Genomic DNA, 21624 nt, shown 5'->3' with positions numbered 1-21624 from the left:
TTTCAGATGCGTGATTGCCTTTTGTTAAGGCAAGAATGAACAGATGACAACTGCAGCACAGAGGAGACACGCCTGGAACAGTTTCACAAAGCAAACCCAATTCTAACGCTTCTGCCAGGAGGGTGTACTCAGAAATGTGAAGAGGGAAGGCTTTTTGTGCAATCTGAGGGGCAAGTCCTGGAAAGCCACGATAGAGACAGGCAAGCTCTGGTTCGGGAAAGTGTTTATCCAAAGCCATCGCGGTGGGTGACACTTCAGTTTCCACGCTCAGCCGAACCCCCTCCACCTCCCAAGGGTGCCCAGCCTCGACAGGCGCTGCAACGCAGGTCTGCAGCACAGGCCCCGTCCCAGCTCACCGACGGAGCTGCAGGAGGATGTTCAAAAGCTACTCTAATTACTGAGCATTGAAAAAAGCAAAGGTGTGTTTTAGTATCCTTTCAACCTGGAGCTGACGCTGCCTGATGAAGAACGGGATTGCTGTGCTTGCAGTTCATTTTAGGAAGGCACCTTTGCAGAAGATGCAAAAATAAAAGTAGGCTGAAGGAAAAGAAAGCAGAAGGCCAAGAGACAGGCAACCGAACAGAGCAGATTGATTTAACAGATATGATACATTTTTGCTGTCTGCATTATGTGTGGAAATTTATACTCCAAGTGACACAGTAACAGACTCGATTGTAATCAAACAGAACTGCTGAGGTGTCAGGAGCACAGATGCTGCCTTTCGAAAATATTTAAAACAGAAAGTAAAACTTTGAAAAATCCGCAGTGGGGAGCGCAACGAAAATGCTCTGCGATGTTTCTAACCCAGCGCAAGTCCTCTCTGCTTTTCACTGCTCTCTCTGGCGCTGGAGGTCGGGCGACCTGCGAGAGTCTCCCCAGCTACAGCTCAGATAAACCTTGACGAAAAGCGAACCGGCCACGGCAGCCTGCAGACACGCGGTGTCTATTGTGCACCAGACATCGGGCGGGGGGAAGGGCTGCTCCACGCGTTTTGGGGAACTTCAGCCAATGGATTCCTCCCCTGGGTGTTACGGGAGGGCTTGGCCAGCATGTGAGAAAGGGAGGGGAGAGTTTGAAAACAACCCAGCAGGCTCTAAGGAAGGCAGGCGGCTAGAAGGTGGCCTGCTCGCCTCCCTGCAAACGTTTTGCTCCAGGTGGTCGGCGGCGTTAGGGGTGGAAGCGCAGGAGGGGCCGGGCAGCTGCCGGTGGGTCCCCACTTGGCGTGGGTCGGCGCAGCGGAGGTCCTGGGCGCAGGTAACCCCGGGACGCAGGTGTCGGGGAGCGGGCGTTGAGCTGCGCAGCCCGCACAGGTTGCCTGGAGCTGCAAACTGGCCAGAAACGGTCGAAAGATGTTTTTTTTTTTTTTCTACGGAGGGAGGAATTCTGCTCTTTTGTTTTGATGGGGATTGTGGTGGTCTGTTTCCTATTGATATGGCTCGGGGAGGGAGGCCGGGAGGGAGCAAGCAGGTCTCTACAGCTCAGAGATTAGCACGGGATCAGCTGTCTTTTAAATATTACAGGCGGTTTTGAGGTTAGAAAGGCAAGAAGAGGTGATATCTTTTAGCAGACCGGTTGATACAGTGGAAAAATACAAATAATCTTTCGTCCACACCAGCCCTTTTTCGGGTCAAGGAGTTTTAGAAATCAGAAGGTATGTGCAGTCAAATCTAGACAAGATTTTCAGTGATTGATAACCCAGCTGCTAATAGAGACATCCAGCAGAAGAAAAAACACACCATTTTCTTGTCTGGAGGTGTGCTGGAAGGTTCAGGGGTTTTCATCTTCTTTTGATTACTGACCCAGCTTTTGGGCCTCTTGGAAGTGATCCAGTCCTAAATTTTACCAGAAAATCCTCTAGCAGTTTTCCACGGTGCTTTAAAAACGTGCAATTGGCATGATGCACTGATGTGGTATTTTGTGGCACCTTCTCTTGTGCAGGTTCTGGTTACTGTTCCAGTTTCTCCGCCACCTCTTTCCTCCTCACTGCCAAATCTCTTTAAAGCCCCTCTTCTGTCTTGCAAGGAAGCTGAATTCCATGACCTGTGTTAATAGCTAGGATTTATTTTCCAAATCTCAGTGATGACACTGTAGTGGTTTGCCTGGTACATGCTAGTCAGCAGAGGTGCAAAGAGCAAACTAGAAAATATTTTTTGATTGATGGGGAAACAACATCTTTTGAGGCTGCCTCTAGGTTGCATGTGAAAAAAGTCTTGTGTGAGCATGCTGAACTGTCCTGACTTGAAAACGTCTGCAACTTAGTGTCTGCATGAACAAGAAAGATTTTCTTTCTGTCATTTGTCTGATGGGGAAAGTGTTTATCATTAAAAGTACAGCAATCGTGCTGCACAATCTTTTAACAGATCACTGTTGTTTTAATTCTTAAACTTAGTTTTGATGATTCATGCAGAGCTCGGCCAGTAAATTAATTCAGAGCTCTTATACAAGGGAAGTTTGGCTGTTACTTCAGTCAAAAGTACACTGATTCGGAGTAGAATTATACAGGAGAAGTATGTAAAAATACTACAAAAGTCAAGTCATAATCTCTTAACTGAGGAGGATTCTCTTCCGGGCAGCTAAAAAATCCTGCAATGCAAAAGTACTACAGCAGAAGGGATCTGTATTTTCTTCCCTCATAGCGCTGGACTGCTATTGCTTGGGGTCTCCGGAGTGACAAATTACAGAGAGAAAACAAAGGGTTAGCTGAGTTTTTAGCAGAAACTGTGAATAGAGGCAAAATACATGACAGTGAAAGGAGACTATCATCTCTAATTAGGTGTCTGGCCTCAGGCAGCACGTATAGAATAAACAGGGTAAATGTAAACTCAAATAAGGTAGAAAGTCTGGAAGGTTGTGGATGGATATGCTGTCAATCCTAAACGTGCACAGTGTTAAGAGTTTCAGCAGTGCAGGAGGTGGCGGCAGCACCTTTTACCTGTCAGGTTGCCTGAACAGTAGGAATCCTGCCTGCCAACTCTGAGGCAGCTGTGGTGTTTCCCAGCCCTCCTGCCAGAACCTCTGAACTCCTGTTAACACCCAATGCTGAAGAGAAGGTAGAGGGGTCTTGTATGAAGAGGGAGCAAAAGTCTGAAATCCCCATGTTAGCTGACAGCAACACAAAGAAGAGGTAATACGTTATTTTTCTGATGGTTTGGCTTCAGAAAAAAAAAATTATTTCTAATTAAAGGAGGAGGACACGATGTTGAGGAGCAGCCAGGCACAGCTGTCCAGGTTTCCACGGCTGCCCGTGCTGCCAGTCCACGTAGGCTTCTTGCCTCCCGCTCGGGTTCTGTAACCGGGCCTGCAAACACCCATCCTTCCCCTCACGGCGTCCCTGGGTGCAACCCTTCTCCCGCATCCCGGGTTTTGTCGTTTCGGAGCTAACCTGAAGCCCGTCAAAGGTATTGCTAGTTGACACTAACGATTCTCCTCAACGTTAGGAAGTCAGGAGAGGATGGCATGCTGTGCTTTTGGGCGCGGGCTGGGGTGTGTTAGACAGGGAAATGGAAGTTGCTGGCCTGGCGTGTGTCTGCTAGCCCCAAAGGATACCTCTTCGTGCACCTACAAAGACAGCATAAACCAGCTTTGTTTTAACCACCGGGCCAGGCACCCCAAGTGGGCCGCTGCGCGCCAGAGGGCCTGCAGGGCAGGGCTGGAGCAGGAGGGAGCCGAGCCGCTGCCGGCGGCCGCAGCGCCCGGCGCTGCACGGAGGAGTCTCATGCACAGAGGCGCTTCCTTCACCTCTCCCCTGAACGCTGCGCGGGTCGCGGAGCGCAGCCGGCCGGGCCACGGCCAGCAGCCGCCGCACAACGGGACTTCTCCTCGGGGCCGCGGGCCCAACCGCCCGGCCCCCTCCTCCCCTCCCCGCACGAATGGATCCTTCCCGCTCCCTCCCCGCCGACGCCCCCGAGATAGTTTCGCCCTCCCCCTCTCCCCCCTTCCTTTTCCTGAGGGCCGAACACCCTCCCGTCCCCACCCACCGCCGTCCCCGCCTGCCGATTGGCTGCGGCGGCGGGCGGGCGCCAGCCAATCGGTGGCGCCGCTGGCGGCCGTGTCGCTGGGGGGAAGAAAACAAAAACAAGCAGGCAGGGGCGCGCGCGCGGCCGAGGGGGCGGGGCCGAGCGGCGGGAGCGGGGCGGCCGGGCTCGTGGAGCGCCGGTAACGGCCCCGGCGGCGGCCTGCGAGGGGAGACGGCCCGGCCCGGCCCGGCGCGGGCGGCCCTGCCTCCTCCAGCGGGCGCGGCGAGGCGGCTCTGCAGGGTGCGTGAGGGGCGGTCAGGCCGCGGGCCGGTCGCTGAGGGGCGGTCGGCGCCGTGAGGAGCTGCTCCCCCTGACTGACGCCCCCCGGCCAGCCTGCCCCGCTGTCGCTGCCTCGCCGCGTCCGGTCCCTCGACCGTAGCAGCCGGGCTTGGCCTGCGCAGCGAGCCCCGCGTCGCCGCCTCCGGCGGTGGCAGCGTTGCTGCGGGCACGTCCCGTGAGGTGCGGGTGCTCCTGTGCCGCAGCCGGGCCGGCGCCACGGCTGCCAGGCCTGTGCCGTCGTGCGAGCGTGTGGCGGTAGGGCCCTGTGCCAGCCGTGCTCCCACCGGCCTTCAGCCCCCTGTCACGCCTTTTCTTAAGGACCAGAGTTCTCCGCCATTGATTTCTTCCAGCGGCACGGGTTTTGTCGGGGTAGCTAAATCTTACCTGGCTATTTTTGCGTGTGGCTGTGAAATAACAGCTGATGTTTGCAGGTCTCCAAAGCCTTGGTGATGGAGAGTCTTTGCTTAAAGTTAGGGAGAAGAGAAGAATCGTGTAAGCTGTGTGGAAGTTTCTCGGGGATGTTTTGCATAGACGTAAGGTCTTGAGAAATTTTGGAAGCATTCCTCTGCAGTGTGTGTTGTTCCTAAACGTTAATTTGCCGCTATTTACCTGCTGGGGCAGAATTGCTTATTTAGATACAGTACATGCACTGGTGGTGAGTACAGAGAGCTGAGCATATTTTATTGGTGGTTTTCAGTGACTATGGAAATACCCTTCTCTGCTGAATTACTTTAAAAGTACTAGTTGTATCACTGATTAATCTTAAGATGTCTCGCAGCATTCTTGTTTTGCAGATGCTTAAATTTACTTTTGTCCATTTTGTTCCTGTATTATCTCTTCTACCATACAATTTTTGGGTTATTTATTCTGATGTTTTTAATGCAGGTTTTCAGATTGTGTTCTGTAGTTAATTGGTAGTACTGTGTGGTATAACTCTGCAAAGTATAAAGTGATTTTTTTTTGGTACAGTGAATACCAGCATCTGGAAGCTCCAGCAGACCTGTTGGCTTGAGTTAATGAGAGGGTGCATTGCTAAATTGAGAGTATGTCTCCTTGTCAGTATGACAACATGCATTGTAAAGCTCAGTTATTCCATCATCCTCATTACAAACAAAGCAGGGTGCTGAATCTCAAAAAGACAGCATATGAAAGTTGCGTTGTTATTTATTACGTTGTCATAGGTGGAGAATTTCAACTAGGCTCCTATATGGAAAAAGTATTTCTCCACTTGAAATTTAGGACTTGATTGCAAATGAATGGAAGTAATGATTGTTATTTAATACAGGTTTTGTCCTTTGTGGTCTCTTTCAAAGAGGTGGACAACTGATGGAACATTCCACTAGGAAGAATAAAACTGTTCTTAGAAGGTAGATTGCTCAGATTCGACCGAGATCCATACAAAAAAACTCTCAACCAACAGTGACTGGGAACACTTGAGAACTCCTGAATGATTGATTGAGGTAACTCAGAAAAAACATTTATCTACACAAATGGTGTGGGGCAGGGAGGACTTCGTACTAGGCAAAGCTGTTAACTGTTTGGGTTGACGTTAGGAAATGCAAGATCATGGCAGCTTGATAGTCTGCCGTAAACCAGCGTTTCTTTATTGCCAACGGTCTGTGGTGAATCATTTGCAGTTAATAGGTCTGTGTTAGGCAACTGGCATAAGAGGGGAAAACAAGGAAAGAGAAGAAAAGGGGAAGGGAGTGTTGTCGTTTGGTGTCACAATCTTGCCACTCAATGGTAAGCTATTTTCAGGGCAGCAAAGGATGAGAAAGGGGAAAAAAGAGCCACTGAATTCTTATGGGGCAGACACGAGCACCAGTAATATTCACAGGACTATGAAGTGATTTGTGAAAACCCTGCAGGTGAGAAAGTGTATGGGAAATTCTGGGGCAGCTTAATTTTTTGTGTACACAAAGGAAAGATGGATGATGCCATCTCTTTCACAGTGACATGGGGTGGTTTGTAGAATAGCAGCTGCTAGGAAGAGGGAGAAAGAGAGAGTAACAGAAAGAGAATTGTTCAACTTTATCCCCTGCAGATTGAATGGTGGTTGTAAGGAGTGTTGGAAGGGTGCAGAAGCACAGATGTGAAAACTTGACAGCTGTATGTACATGTACAGTAAAACATAAAGACTATGTCCTTGAGGGGAGGAACAAAAAATAGCTTGTTTTCTAAGGGCTGGTCTGAACTTGATAAATTGGTACCATTTTATCAGTATGGTTCACCTGAAGAACATTTCTCGTATGAATGCAATTATAACATTAATATTAGATAACCACTCATATAGATAACCACTTTGCAGAGCAGGACAGTTTCAGTTGATAGAAGTGGCTTTTATCAACTAAAAAAAGCTGCATACAGAGGGCTTTTACCCTTAAAATAACGGCTTTTATCTTGGTGCCTCCTTTATAAGCAACAGAACTGGCAACTGCTAAGACATCAAGGTTTAGATAGATGGGTTTGAGGGTGGTGCTGTCTCATGTTACACCGTTTGCCTTCCCAGGAACTTTTCAGTGGTTATTGATAGTTAATTATAACTTAAAAACCCCCTATTTTTGTTTTGTATTTTGTGAGTGAAGCCTTTGCAGCTTTTTACTTCTTTAAGATTTGGTCTAGTGCTTTTCATCCCCTAAGCTTCTCTGTTTCCGTTTAGGCCTTGGAGGGAAAATATTAAGACTTTACATTTCACAGTCAGTTCTGTTAAGCAACTATGGAAATAGAAAAGGAGCACATTTATGTTACTCCAACAGGTAAGTAATATATTCACTGTTTTTTTACTAAAAATTGCTTAGCTGACCTGAAGTGTTCTCTGTAGAAAAATTGTATTACCTGTTAATTTTTTAACAGTACTGGTTTAAAAAAAAAATCTTTTACAAAAAATTTACAGAATAGTTCTTTCAAGTTTCTATCATAATACCCTGCTTGATTACATTTATTTTGAAATTTGTTAAAAATCATAAAGTTAACATTTCTTTAACTTACTAAATAGTAGTGACTCTGGACTCCTTATCATCTGACTTCCAGTAGTGCTGGTGTGAAGAAAAGAATAAGTTCAAAAGTAAAATGTGTAGGTGCATTTGAGAGGTACCAATTCTGGTTTTATGTAGCTGTTTAGCTTAAAATTAGAGGAAATGAATGATGAAAGGCTTGACTGGAAGTGGGCTGGCATGAGAAAACTTCACTGAATATGTGTTAGAGTCTGCCCTGAAATTGACTGTTTTGTCCATATCACAAACATGTTTTATGATGCTCGGTCAGGTTAACACAGTTTCGTGTTGTATTCTGCGTCTTCCAAAGGTTGTGATGGTCTGCACTGACCTTTTTATACCAAAGAGTTTTTGTAGGTTTTAAATGTTTTTCAGAAAAAAATCGTATATATGTTAAGATGGTATGTAATACAGTTGAAGTGGCAACATGCTCCATATGACCTTTTATTTTAAACCAGAATTAGTTTAATGTAGAAGATGCATTGCTTCTCAGCATTTTAGAATTATATTTGGGTAACAAGTGGGAAACTGCTAGGTATCTAAATTGACCTAATTTGGCAAATGAAATCTGTGTGTAGGTAAGTACTTTCTGAATGCTTTGTTAATGAAGGTAGCACCATAAAAGCACACATTTTAAGTGTGCCTGCTAGGCTTAATAGCAGGGTAATAAGGTCAGTTTGGATAACTTTTTAATGTATAGTAAGCAAAGTCTTAAAGTTTATAGAACACTTACTGCTTATGTATGTGTATGTATATGTTATATGATGTAAAATGAGAAGCTGAAAGGAAGATCTGCATCATTTTAGATATACTTTTATAAAACAGTTTTATTTTAGAAAATTATTGAAAACTAGTTTATCTGTTTAACCAATTTTTTCAGCCTAACTAGGTAACTAATAGCGGAGGGCCAGTTGGTCATAGTATTATGGAGGGAGAGGTTGCAGCTGGAAGCGATAGTATTATATAAAAGAAATACTTCAGTAATGCAGTGAGAAATACTAAGTCTTCTAGGTTGGATGTTTCCTGTAGAGGATTTCCTTTAGTTTTGAACCTGACATCAGGATTGTGTAAGGAGGTTGGACTGTAGCCTCCCCTTTTATGCTCAGTTGTCAGATTCAGGACTGACTTGTGTTAATTGTTGGCCATTTTCTTTGGAAACTGAGAAAGAAGTAAGTGGTCATTGAAGAGTGTAGTTCCTGGACAGCTGGATTGCAGGTCTAAACTGGAGAAATTCATGGGAGAGTGGGCACGAAGAAGAATTTAAATTCAGTTGTCTGAGATGAGCTGGTTGTGCTGATGGGGTCTCCCTGGGGAATGAGAGGAAGGAAACCTGTTCTGTTTGGTTTTGCTTTTTTTTAACCTCTGCTAGCTTTATGCAAATCTCTCATTGTTTTATTAAAATATTAGACAAACTGAGAAAGCTTGTTGTGGGAATCTTTTCCTGAACGTGATGCATGCTTTTCTTTTTTAGCTTGCTGCAAGCATATAAGCAACGCTTTTGTGGGAGTAATGAGTGTAAAGATGAAGCTTAGACGGGAATGGCTGCATTATTGTTCAGCTATAGCATTCACATCTGTGAACACTAGTATCTAAATGTTATTTCTTTGATCATGAAGGAGGCAGTTGCATCAAACCTTCTTCATTTTATAGTGTAGTATCCTCTTTGATATGGGTAAATACTTTGAGGTTGGAAATGTTTTATTAGTGCACTTTGCTTTCAAAACAATTTTTCATGAACCTGTTTTGAATTGAAAAAATAATAGTTCTGAGAAGTATTGCCAAATGAACGTTGCTAATTAGAAGTATTGGAATGGTGAAGTAATACATTCAGCTAAGTTCAAATACAAATTTAAAATGCTTTTCATATTCTGGGGTTATGGCAGTGAAATTTTCCGTAAAGCAGCCTTGGCACAGCTGGAAAAGCAGCAGCTTCTCTGTGCCTCATCATTGCACTTGCTAGGGTTGGGGCTTTAGGTTGTATCTTTGAGACTCTACTGAATCCTCAAGAAAAGAAGGGCTGTGTAACAGAGAGCTGAGGCTCTTCCCTTTGTGTGTGGTTTTTCCAATTTGCAAGGACTCCCAGGGTACTAACTGGAATATAAAATAGGTTCCCGGCTGCTTTTTGGTTTTTTATCTTGATGGGTTAAGAAGTGGAAGAAGAAATGATGAATGCTTTTGCTCTTAATGCTCTCAATAAGACATTCTGCTGAACCATACAGCTCAGGTGGGGGACATCCTGACTTTGTGAAACAAAAGACTTTAGATCCAAATTTTAAATGTGCATTAACTTCCCAAAAGAGTGAAATTATTGCACTTCTCAGTGCTCAGACTTTTACAGATCCTTAAGTTCTGAGAGGTGTTTCTGTTGGGTATCAAACAAAACTAGTTACCTATTATATATGATGGTGCTGGGGAATAAACCACGGCCATTTTAGAAACAGTCTTGACAGAAGCCACAGTGAGGGGCAATCCATAGAGAAGAAGAGAGATCATGTTGTTTCAAAAGACTTTATGAGTCTTCGTTACTAAACTCCCCAGGCTTTGTATTAAATGACTTCCCCCCCCCCCCCCCCGCCCCTCCCCAACTTTAACAACAAAAAATTAGTGATTTTTTTTTTTTGTATTCTTGAAAGTCTAAATCATTGCTTTTCCAGCTGGTGAGCTGTTTGAAATTCCTTGAATGAGGGGAATGTTGGTTGATGATTTAGGAAATTAATTTCACTTTGACTAGTCTGTTAACATTAGTGAGTTCTTACAGAATTCACTGTATTGGCAGTTTTATTTGTTTCTAAATCAAGAGATGAGTGGGTGGAGTGAGAACTAGGTGCTTAGATCTTACGTACTGAGGAGTTCTGATAGTGAGTTTTTGTTTAACAAGGGTGGGGTTTTCTGTGGTTTACCTGTTTATAAATGGTTGATTCATTTGCTTTCCAGCTCTTCACATATGCTCTGTTTAGATTGTGGATAGTTTGTACAGGGGAATAAGGAACTCCTTATTACTGTGTTGTGTAGACATATTCTAAAGCCAGCATCATTTACCTTAACACTGTTGGAAATGAGAGCTCTATTTAATGTTGTAATCCTTTTTAAATGCAATGTGTTTTGGTATTTTAACATAAACCTGTTTAAAACTACAACAGATTTTTTTGCTCTGTCTCCTTTTTAAGAACTTGAGAATCTAAGTGATGCTCCATTTTCTGGTGATGAAGAAAATGGTGGGTCTGAGGAACGAAAGACTGAAATCAATGGAAATTGGATTCCTGCAACTTCAATTACTGAAGCCAAAATAAATGCTAAAGCAAAGAGACGGTTGAGGAAAAATTCTTCTAGAGATTCTGGGAGAGGAGACTCTGTTAGTGACAATGGAGAGACACTGAAGATTGGCATTGTTGTACCAACGAGCCCAAAGGGAAAACTCCTGGACAGGCGATCCCGGTCTGGAAAGGGAAGGGGTCTACCAAAGAAAGGTTGGTGTAGCTTAGTGAAGAGAGTAGTGTGATAGAGATTCTGTCCAAAACATAGTAATTTTTTTTTTCACTGGGAATCATTTTCATAAGCCACAGTCTCTGTGCAGGCATTTGGTTCTTTATGTTAGATAGTAGCTGGCAATAGGAGCTAATAGGTGGCATTTTATCAGAAAATTTTATATGTGTATCATCAATTAACTTCTATCTTTAAGGTAAGTACCTTTTCTTAGCAAATGTAATAAATTTGAATTGTTGGTGGTTCACAGGACCACCAGTTTGCATTAATCACAGGATTAATGCAAACTTAAAGCATGGTTATATTTGAAAGTACAGTTTCAACCTTCAGTAATTCTTGTGCGGTTTCACACTGCTTCTAGTATCTTACTGGAAAGTGATGAGAAGACTGGTTGCTAAAGTGGGAAGACGTCATGCAAACGCACCCTTTTCAGCATATATTTTTAGAGTCAGGAGGTGGGCACAAGCAGTGATACATCACCCTTAAGTGAAAGAATGTTGGGTTGAACTCAGAGGTATTCTTTGTAAACTGGTGGTCCTTGCTTACTGTCGCATATTTTGCCAGGTGGAGCAGGTGGCAAAGGAGTTTGGGGAACACCAGGTCAAGTGTATGATGTGGAAGAAGTAGATATTAAGGATCCTAATTATGATGATGACCAGGTAGGCAAATAATTTCTTTGCAGTGTATTGTTTTATTTCCTTTATTGATTTCAATTGCTGTGATGCTTATATTAATGAAAGTTTGACCTTGTGAGTTATGTGAACATCAGCCTGGCTGTACTAAATGCTTATTTTTATGTTCAAGAATGGATTACTGGCTAGTTAAAGACAACTGGTGTAGAAATGTTGCAGTGTAACACTCACAAATGTGCTCTCTTGTGCTCCCCATGAGCTCTCTTTCTGTGCCTGACTAGGCAGCACCCTTTTCCCAGCTGTGTTCTTTTGCTGCTGTTTCTCATGGAGGTGAATGTTGCAAAGCTGCTCTGTATTGCAAATGGGCACCATGTTAAAAACACAACACAGACTTTCTCAAGTCGGGAGTTTAGTCTGGGACAGTATCCTTTATGGATTTTTCTCTTCCCTGTATTCCCAACCCTCTCAATGTCTTGTATCTTCTTGGTATAAACACTTTGAACTAGTGCAAAGTTGATAGCCTGGATATTTTGTTTGCATATGTTTATTTAGGATATGTTGTGGAATATTGTACCTTACAGCCATATTATCAGGGTCAAAGAAAAAAAGTAAAGCTCATTGAGCAAAGGGTGCTTTATAACATTAAATCACTGAAGAAAGGAAACACTGGTTACAAACACAGATTACTAAAGTCTCTGAGATCAATACAATTGTGAGACCGTAAGTAAATTCTGTGTAACATAAGGAGAGCGATGGTGGTGTCCTTTGAGCAGAGGCTGTTTGTTGTAGCCACAGCTGCTGAGAGGATGGTATGTGGGAATATCAAAACCTTCTTCCAGAATCAATTTTTTCCCTGCAATTCAACACTTTACATTAGCAGAGATAGCTATTAAAGATGAAGCTGATGAGTGCATAAAAGCAAGTTTAATGAAGAATTAATATTCCATGGAACTTCTGTATACTTAGCTTTTTTAAAGTTGAAAATAGAGACTGATGTGATGGAAGGATAGGCTTTTGGACTTCTGTATACTTCTTGATCATGGAAAGCTTCTTTCCAATAAGCATTAGTTGGAAAACTTCTTTGTTCAGATTTCTGTGATCTGTAGTATTGCTATTGAATGTTACTTCTGTAGTCTGTGAGGAGTAGGGAGCTGAATTACCGTGGGGAGATCTGGTTGTGCTGGAACTCTGCAGGACCATGTTATACAGGAGGCAGTTGCTATGTGATTGTGTTTTCCCCTTAAGGAATGTCTTTGCTCACAAATATTCTGAAAATGCCTTTTCTCTGATTTGTACATGCTATCACCTGTCTGGTCATGCAGTCGCTAAGGAAGAGGGAAAAGAGGCAGGCTTGCTGTCAGGGACTGGAGTGCCGCTTGCAGGGAAAGATGCTGAAAGTTAAATCTTGTGCTGTGGCACAGCTAATTGCTAGGCTGTGACAGGAGTTGCTGTTGCTCTCCCTTCAGTACATAGTACTTAGGCACTTGATCTCTGTGTTCATGTGGTGTCAGCAGAATTCTAGGAACAGAGTTTGGAGTGTTTACCATTGTTTAACAGTAAATTCAGCCTTTCAGTTGAATTCAGCTAACGGTAAATTCAAAATGTAAGAAGCACAACATTTAGCCAGCATTGTCCACTTTTTAACAGTAGAGACATAATCTGGTGTTTTCTGGCAGAATACTGACTACTACCAAGACTAAAGCATTAAGGATTTAGAAGATCTATTTTGATACTATTAGCACTGCATAAGATGTAGGAAGAGATGTACTGTTTACAAAAGGGTATATGCTTTTGTTGTATTTTGAAATAGGAGAACTGCGTCTATGAAACAGTAGTTTTACCTCTGGATGAAAGAGCATTTGAAAAAACTTTAACACCAATCATACAGGAGTATTTTGAACATGGAGATACTAATGAAGTTTCGGTATGTCACATACCTTTTTACTACTTTATTTTAGGGGGCAAACCTGTAGCATACAAGGTAATCCCAACTGCTAGCTACAAATGAGTGTGTAGAGATGTTGGCAACAAATGTGCAATAAGAATACCTAAGCAGTTTTATTCATTACATGAGCAGAAGCATATATGTAAATACGTACATAAAAGCATATAAATGTTTATATATTTGTAATATATTTCTATAATAAGAATGATGAAATCTTAATCTGTTTTGTTTTTCAAATCTTATTTAGGAGATGCTGAAGGATTTAAACCTTGGTGAAATGAAATACAGTGTGCCAGTGCTGGCTGTTTCCTTGGCATTAGAGGGGAAGGCTAGTCACAGAGAAATGACATCTAAGCTTATCTCTGACCTTTGCGGGACCGTAGTAAGCAAAACTGATGTGGAAAAATCATTTGATAGACTGCTTAAAGAACTACCTGAATTGGTGTTGGATTCTCCCAGGGCACCACAGGTATATTTGTAAAGTTTTATGCTAGTAGTCATAAGCTTTTTCTTCTAAATTGTGGCTAAAATTGATCAAGTAAACTGAAATAGACTCTGTATTTTGAAAAACATCTATGGATTGTCTTACTGTCTGTAATCCCCTACCAATTTCCCAGACTGTGTGTTTACTTTGAGATGGATCATTTAAATAAAATCTGAAAACCAAGCATGTTATAATTGTCTACGTAGAACTACTTTGAAATTCAACATTTAATTAAAAATGCTTCTGTTTTGTTGCAGTTGGTGGGCCAGTTTATTGCTAGAGCTGTTGGAGATGGGATTCTAAGCAGTACCTACATAGATGGCTACAAAGGCACTGTGGATTGTGTCCAAGCTCGGTAACTTTCTTGCTTTCTGTATAGCTACAGTTTTCTATTCCAAATGCCAAAGATGGTGATCAGGAATTTAGGACTTCAGGATAAATCATGTGGTTCTCTATAACTTATTTTTTAATTTAAAATGATAAAGAAACCCACAAAGTCTGCAACGACAACAACAAAATCCGGAATTATTCAGGTCAGAGGAGAAATACTGAAAGTGCCTGAAAAATGTATTAATATATTTGAGTTAAATTTGCCAGGTTTGTTGTCCAGCTTATGTTTGAGGGTGAAAAAAAATGAGCTGAAACAAGAAGTGATTATAGAAGGTTTTGTCTTTAGAAAAAGCTTTAATGTGATTAATGAGTAAATATAGCATCAGGACAGCTGCTGTAAATATGTTGTGAAATACACAAGGGATTAATTGTTTTGCCTTATAAAGGTTTGAAGCTCGTGCAGTGCTTTCCCAGGCTTTCTCTGTAATGCTTTATCCATCAAGCAGTATAATTGCTTTCCATGTCAGGGTGAGAAGTTTGAAGGAGCAATCTCTGACAAAGAGGGACATTTTAATAACTAGTCATGTTTTATTATTTTTCCCTCATAAGTGTATGTTTCAGGCTTGATACGGAGGTGCTGAACTCTTGTAGCTTCTAGAAGTTCTATTTGTAGTGATTATAGTTGGGTACTTTTAGAAGGAAGGCAAATGCTTAGCTGCCTAACTTGAGGGTTCAAATTCTGAAAACTGTCAGTTATACAAACGTCTCCTGTGATTTGAAGGATTGTAGCCTGCCTACTCCACATCTGGGATGTTTTGCTGCCTTTGCTATTTCTTGGCCAATCTTTTCTGTCATTAAGTCTTGGTGAATAGTGTTACTGTTATTGGCTAGCCCCCAGTATGAGGATTGGGATAACTGTTACTTCTTTAGCTGGAAGGTGCTTAACTGGATCTGAGACTTCTTATTTTCACCTTATTTCCTTTTTCATTCTTTTCTCAACGAACTGCCAAGCTTCCCTAGTTCATGCCATCTTTTTGCAATTACATATTTGCCTTCTGAAGTGCTGTTTTGGCTTAAATTCTCAAGGTTTCATAATTCTTTAGACACAAACAGAAAATATTATTTCAGTAGAAAAGCTGTTCTTCAGTGTGGAAGCAACTCAAGCCTCTTTTGTATTCTTGGAGGGGCCCGGATACAATCCACCTCTGCATAAGAAAATATTAAGTTTGTTCTTGTGAGGATGTTTCAGGTTCTGCATTGGTGATTCAGATCTGCTACCATCACAGGACTGTTACCTGTCCTAAGCATGGTAGCGTGTAAAGGTGCCAGAAAGAGAACGTGGGGAGTTTGCTTGCTGGCTTCTTGATACAGATGTCCCCATGGAGTTGCTAATCCTGACATCTTCCCAGGGATCTGGTCGCTTTGCCCAAAGAGGAATGGCAGTGGGGGAAGTTACAAATGCCTTTAATGAAGTTCTGCAATAACTTACTAAAACACTGACTTTGCTTTCTAGAGCTGCGCTGGACCGGGCTACAGTGTTGCTGAGTATGACAAAGGGTGGAAAGCGTATAGACAACGTGTGGGGGTCAGGAGGTGGCCAGCAGTCTGTGAAACACCTTGTTAAAGAGGTAACTTGACTTCTACAAAACTATTCTCTCTAGAGTTTACTGTTTGTCTAAGCTTACCTTGTTTGGAATGGAGTGAAGGGATACCTACATCCTGTAGCAAAGTCATGTCTTGAGTGTTGGTTTTGGTTTTGTTTTGTTTTTTTTTTTAATAATTTATTTATACAAAGTTTTCAAAAACTGATGTACATCATTTTGTTGATGTTTGTAGTATTTGTCAGTGGTGGGAACATGCTAGTACAATATTCTGTATTGCCAGTATACATTTATTTTTGCTTTAAGCAAAACTTTTAAGTACTCAGCTTTTTAAAAGCTTACAATATAAAATGGTAAAGTAATTAGAAGAGCCGCGATGAAACTGGCTAAACTAGATAAACCTTTATTATTTTTTGGCATCACTGATTAAAAGCACAGTAATAACTGAAAAAAAGAAAGGAAGAAACAGGAATGTTTAGAGATCCATGCTATGAAGTAGGCAGGTTCAAAGGAAAAGGTCATGTTACAATTTCTAGGTTGTGAGTGTAACAGATGATGGGAGGAGGAGTTCAGGGGAGAACATAATTGTACCCATACTAACCTTGTATGGAGATATGCATCTTATAAAGCAATGCTTTTGGTGCTTGTCTGTAGGTATTAACACTATGGATAGATATTTGGCTTCCACTGTGTTTCAGGTTGCTGATGACGTCTCCATTTAATTACATTTTTAAAAACACTGGCAGCAAGTTTCAGGAACTAACTTGCTGCTGGGTTGATGCAGATTATCAAACAGTTGACAGCTTTTAAATTTTAGATCTAATTAGTGTTGGGCTTTTTGTTTTTAAATTCAATAGATTGATATGTTGCTGAAAGAGTATTTGCTTTCCGGAGATGTGCTGGAAGCTGAACGTTGCCTTCAGGAACTGGAAGTACCCCATTTTCACCATGAACTTGTATATGAAGTAAGGAAAAATCAGAGTCCCTTTAATAATTGTCAGTAATACCAACAGGTTGGTTTTGTTTTGATGTGGGCATACAAATAATATAACTGGAATCTGAAGCTCAGGTTGCGAGTTCTGATGCTATTCGAATAACTAAATTGTTTCACGTAAAGTTAATGGTTTGTGTGCTCATCTGTGTGCACAATGTGCAACAAGTAAGCTGCTGCTAACTCTGGGAAGATCCAGAATTAATTTTTGTTTGTTGGGTAAATAGCTGAATTCAGATTATTATAGATTCCTGAAAAAGAACAACTCAACTTATTTTCTGCTGAGGAATAGCAACAAAAAAACACGCTTTGTTTTGCTGTTTATTTCCTTTTAGTTTCAGATATCTGGGTATTCTAATGGGTGTTACCTGTTTTTGTTAAGTTATACAGGTTCCTTTTCAGGGCGGAATTGTTCCATCTAGCGCACTTGTAAAAGCTCCGAGATACTTCAGAACCAGACTATATGAGAGAAGGATCTTTGCTATATCTGGGAGACTGTTCCCATTTGTACTCTTTTATCTGCCAAACTGGGAAATGGTTGTTTACCAATAAAGCTGAACACCCACAATCTACAAAATTTTCTCTTCAGTAAATTGACTGCTTTGAGAAAATTCCTTCGCAATAGAAACAGAATCCTTTTAGTTGATGGGGGTTGTGGAGATTTGTAGATTTTGAACTTCTAAGTTTTTCTAAAAATCACAAAGGTACAAAAAAATCATAGATACAAAATTAATTTGTGAAATTAATTAATTGCCATCTGTACTGCAGCAACCATATGGTATAGTCATGTATCTCTCAAACCAGAGCCAGAAGGGCAATGCTTTTCCCTCTGTCTAGTCCTTTCTGGTTTTTCATACCTTTTATCTTTATCCAAGTAACTTTTCATCAGTTTTTCTTTTCAAACAATAATATACTGAAATTGTGAGTGCATGTAACATGGACTTGTCTCCCCAGAAAATGCATAGTAATGCACTCCTTTTCATACCTCGTACGTACACAACATGGACTTAAACCACTTGTATGATTTGTTTTAGGCTGTTGTGATGGTTTTGGAGTCAACTGGAGAAAAGACCTTTAAAATGATACTGGATTTGTTGAAATCTCTCTGGAGGTCTTCTGTCATTACTATGGACCAAATGAAAAGAGTAAGTGTGGCATTTAGAGAATTTTGAGTAAGGTCTTCCAAAATTTGTATAGTTTTTACTTTCTTTTAAGTACTATTTGTAGTCTATTGCTGACTGGTACTCTGTTTTAAATTCTCCATGGTCATTCTGTATCCCATACAAACAGTCTGTCACTGATGCATATACAATACTTGTTATGTACGGGAAGAAGTACAGATGAATTCTGGGCAGTAGTTCTCTGTAGAACCACGAGGTACAGAATATTTGAATCTTCAAAGATTTCCAACTGCTTTCATGCAAATAAATGGTTAAAACTAATCATTTAAAATGCTGCAATATAGCTTCATTTTTCTTAAATATAATTTTTCTTTTTATCCAGTAGTTATTCATAATTGAAGAGCAATAAGAACCCACTTAATTACAAATGTCAGTTAGAACAGTATATAGAAGCTAGTATTTTACAGTTGGAATCATCCATGGCTTTGCTTCTAGGTATGAATATAGGACAGCTGTTCTGTCCCAGGGCAAACTAAGTACCACGCAAAGACTTGTGTCAAAATTCACCCAGCCATACTGCTGGCGAGAAGTGATGAGGTCATCTCTGGCTGTCACCAGTGTTTTCCTTACTGCATAAACTGTTGTGGAGATTTGTGGCCACATTTTGTTCATGTACATGGAAGAATAATTAACTTCTTCCTTGTCTTACTACCCATGCGATAGCAGCCAGGCTAACATACACATTCTGTACTGTCTGGATTTCTGGCTTCTAAAGAAGTTAAATTCAGCTGGTGTTTTTATGTAGACAGGTAGTTGTGTAATACCTTGGTATTGGCTGGTATTATACCTTGCTTTTCCACTGACTTGCAGCTGTTCTGCTTTAGGTTTGTTGAAACTGTCCATAGTATACATGAAACTATACTGAAAAATAAATCCTCTGAGTGCAAAAGGGTGTTTAAAAAATTTGCAATAAAATCACAGAATAACCAGATCATTATTTGAATTCTTACGTTGCAGGGCTATGAACGAGTTTACAGTGAAATCCCAGATATTAACCTGGATGTGCCACACTCCTATTCTGTGCTTGAGCGGTTTGTAGAGGAATGCTTTCAGGCTGGAATAATCTCCAAACCACTGAGAGACCTCTGTCCTTCAAGGTACCTGTTTCATTGTAGCTAGGTGAAGGCACTGCTTTCTGTCCCCATTGTAGGTAACAGAAAGCAGGATTTTATGACCAAAGTATTACAGATTGGAACTGGAAGCTATGGAGGATGGAGAAAAACAGAGGGTTGGACTGGTAAAAAGTTCATGAAGAAGCTGCACTGATGTGAAACCTGTTATGTGGAGGCTGGGATAAACACTTGAGGAAAGTAAGCCTCTGGCGAGTCCCAGGCAGCATGCCTGCATGCTCTCCAGAGGATGAAGGTCTGCCTCTCCTCTGCTTTGCTGATTTGCTTGGTAGAGATCAGTGCAGTACCGAGATGGAAGATTCAGGGGTCACAATGATACATGTAGGTGACAGTGGAAAACTGTCAGCTACAGTGGAAAAAACAAACAAACAAACTGAAAAATTGCTTTAAAAATGGTTTAAACATACCAAATGGCATGAATAGAGTTCTAAGATGAGATGACCAGTTCTAATGTTTATGTCAAAAGGAATAGGACACTTAATGTGGAATAAGCTTTACACACCTGATCCCTTCATGTCTGTCATGTGGTTTGTATCCTGCTTTTGGTTTCTTATTGTTTACTTATAGCATAAATAATGCTGTTTGAACTGCAGCTAATCAGTATTCTGTTCTCTTCTTACTGGTCACAATACAGTTAGTAAGTTTCATTTCCTGTGGGGAATACATGTAAATTTTTAAATATGATAAAACTATTATTTGCGATTTCACATGTTGGGAATACTATTTATTAGACAGATCTTTTCCAGTTTGGGTGTTCTGTTAGGCTGCTTAAACCATCTTGACAGCTCAAAATAAATTTGGATTTTGAAATGTCAGCGCCTCTATCAAAACCAGCCTCCGTTTGTGGACTTCAGACTTAAAATTGAGTTTGTGTGTATCTTGGTATCAAATGTTTTGCAGGTTTGGGGTGTGGGAGGGTTGAAAGTCATCACTGCAACAAAAGCTTGGCTATACTTCAGTTTTGGGTAGAAAACCACCATTCCTAGGCTTTCAAACTAGGATCTTTTGCAAGTGTGAATATTAAAAGGCGATCAAAGTAGAAAGCACTTGACAACACAAATTTTGAAAAGCTTCTTGCAAATGAACTTAAATGTAAGATTCAGACGGATTTTAAGCAGTTTATCGGTGATCAAGAATGTCAGCTACTCTTGCTGAACTTGCACACCTTATATTTGACTCCCAAGACCAAGAGAAGATTCTTCTCAGTGACAGGTAAGAGAAAACAAGCGATGCTACTTTGAATTACTGAAATGATACTTTCTACTTTCTTACAGGGGCAGAAAGCGTTTTGTGAGTGAAGGAGATGGAGGACGTCTTAAGCTAGAAAGCTACTGAATGTGAGAACCAACTCCTGAAGCCTTAAAAGTTTAAAGGGAAAATAGATAGGTTATCTATATATATACAAACACGCATACTTTTTTGGTGTGTGTATGTATATATGTATACACATATATAATATGCCAAAATTTTAAGAGTTGCTTAGCACAGTTCATATTTTTTTAAAAGCACATGTTTTGGGTACAAATCGTTTTTTTTAAATAGTTTTATAAATTTCAGAACGAAAACTTCTTTGGGCATATAGTAGAACAACTGGCCACTCTGCTGTGGTGGTGCCTTCAAATAAGCTATCTTTAAGTGCCATATGCTTATGACCTAATCATTCCATGTTCGCATCAATGCCTGACTGCTGCTCTTTCTTTCAAGGACAGTGTTGTCGTCATAAAATCACTGGTTTATACAAAGCTTTATAGAAGGGTCAAGTTAAGCTGCTGTGATCCCATTTCCATTGCTGCTGAAGAAATACTGTGCTTTGGGAGGAAAAATAGCTGTTTCTTTGTTTTAAAGAGCCCAGGAAAATGGAGTTGGGTCATAAGATCAATTCATCTGTTCCAGGCAAGAACACTGGTTGGTTTTAGCCCCCATGTACCAAACTCGTCTCTTTTTTTTTTTTTTTTTTCCTATGTAACTGGAAAAGTGAAAAGTTCTGGTAAAACATTAAAAATATTTTTTTGTGAAGCTCTCCTTTCTGCCTTCTTTTTTTAAACTGAAACAAATTTAACTGTGTTCAGATCTGAGCGTGTGCAATTAAGCTGTACATCTAACACCACCCTTCTGTATCACAATGTGCAGGAGAGCACCGAGTAATTAAACTCACGGTGAGTATTTACCAAATGTCTCTTTGAAAACAGGGGACTCGCGTAGGAGCGCCTAGGCCGGCACTGAGACGGTCTGAACGTGTCTATGCAGGGCAGCTTGGCCCAGCCCTTTCTCGAGAGTAAGATGGACTAGGGAAGACTCCCAGAGCAACGCCGTGGGGCCCCTCATGCTCCCTTCAGCGTTGTGTTAAGATGTCTGGTGTTCGGAAGCGCTGGGGGCCGGGAACAGGCCGTGCTCCGGGAGCCCCGCGCCATGAACCGGTCTGTAACCCGCCTCCGCCCCAGGTCCGGCCGGGCCTGGCCCGAGAGCAGCGCCTACCGGGGTTCGGCTGCCTGGCGGACCCGCACGCCTGAAGACGGACGTAAAACGTCCCCTCGAAAGCGACAAGTGGCACTTCCACAG

At 41.6% G+C, this 21624-nt stretch overlaps 1 protein-coding gene across 6 annotated transcripts; it reads left to right on the top strand.

Annotated features, from left to right (window-relative positions):
* Nucleotides 1-1067: 1067 nt before the first annotated feature.
* PDCD4 (programmed cell death 4) lies at nucleotides 1068-21068 on the top strand. 6 transcript variants are annotated; one of them, XM_075504560.1, is made up of 14 exons: nucleotides 4513-4664; nucleotides 5609-5755; nucleotides 6955-7051; nucleotides 10456-10755; nucleotides 11336-11430; nucleotides 13214-13327; nucleotides 13596-13817; nucleotides 14090-14187; nucleotides 15676-15790; nucleotides 16621-16728; nucleotides 17789-17899; nucleotides 18893-19032; nucleotides 20340-20402; nucleotides 20775-21068. In XM_075504560.1, exons 3-13 carry the CDS (start codon nucleotides 7012-7014, stop codon nucleotides 20398-20400), a joined length of 1404 nt encoding a protein of 467 aa, XP_075360675.1. In that variant the 5' UTR covers nucleotides 4513-4664; nucleotides 5609-5755; nucleotides 6955-7011; the 3' UTR covers nucleotides 20401-20402; nucleotides 20775-21068. The 6 variants fall into 6 exon arrangements, with proteins under 6 accessions (XP_075360670.1, XP_075360671.1, XP_075360675.1 ...); XM_075504558.1 differs by having other exon boundaries at nucleotides 20770-21068; XM_075504555.1 differs by lacking the exon at nucleotides 4513-4664 and adding an exon at nucleotides 1068-1254 and having other exon boundaries at nucleotides 20340-21068.
* The last annotated feature ends 556 nt before the right edge of the window (nucleotides 21069-21624 follow it).

Source organism: Mycteria americana, chromosome 6, assembly GCF_035582795.1.
Source record: "Mycteria americana isolate JAX WOST 10 ecotype Jacksonville Zoo and Gardens chromosome 6, USCA_MyAme_1.0, whole genome shotgun sequence".
Taxonomy (NCBI): Eukaryota; Metazoa; Chordata; class Aves; order Ciconiiformes; family Ciconiidae; genus Mycteria; species Mycteria americana.
Note: the sequence above shows the minus strand (reverse complement) of the source record. Positions and strands in the feature narration are given on the sequence as shown.

Excerpts from the sequence above, each read along its gene's own strand:
- PDCD4 (XM_075504555.1), top strand. The coding sequence starts at position 7,012 with ATGGAAATAGAAAAGGAGCACATTTATGTTACTCCAACAG. Across the intron at positions 13,818-14,089 it reads ATTCTCCCAGGGCACCACAG|TTGGTGGGCCAGTTTATTGC; the intron begins GTATATTTGTAA and ends GTTTTGTTGCAG. Across the intron at positions 15,791-16,620 it reads TGAAACACCTTGTTAAAGAG|ATTGATATGTTGCTGAAAGA; the intron begins GTAACTTGACTT and ends TAAATTCAATAG.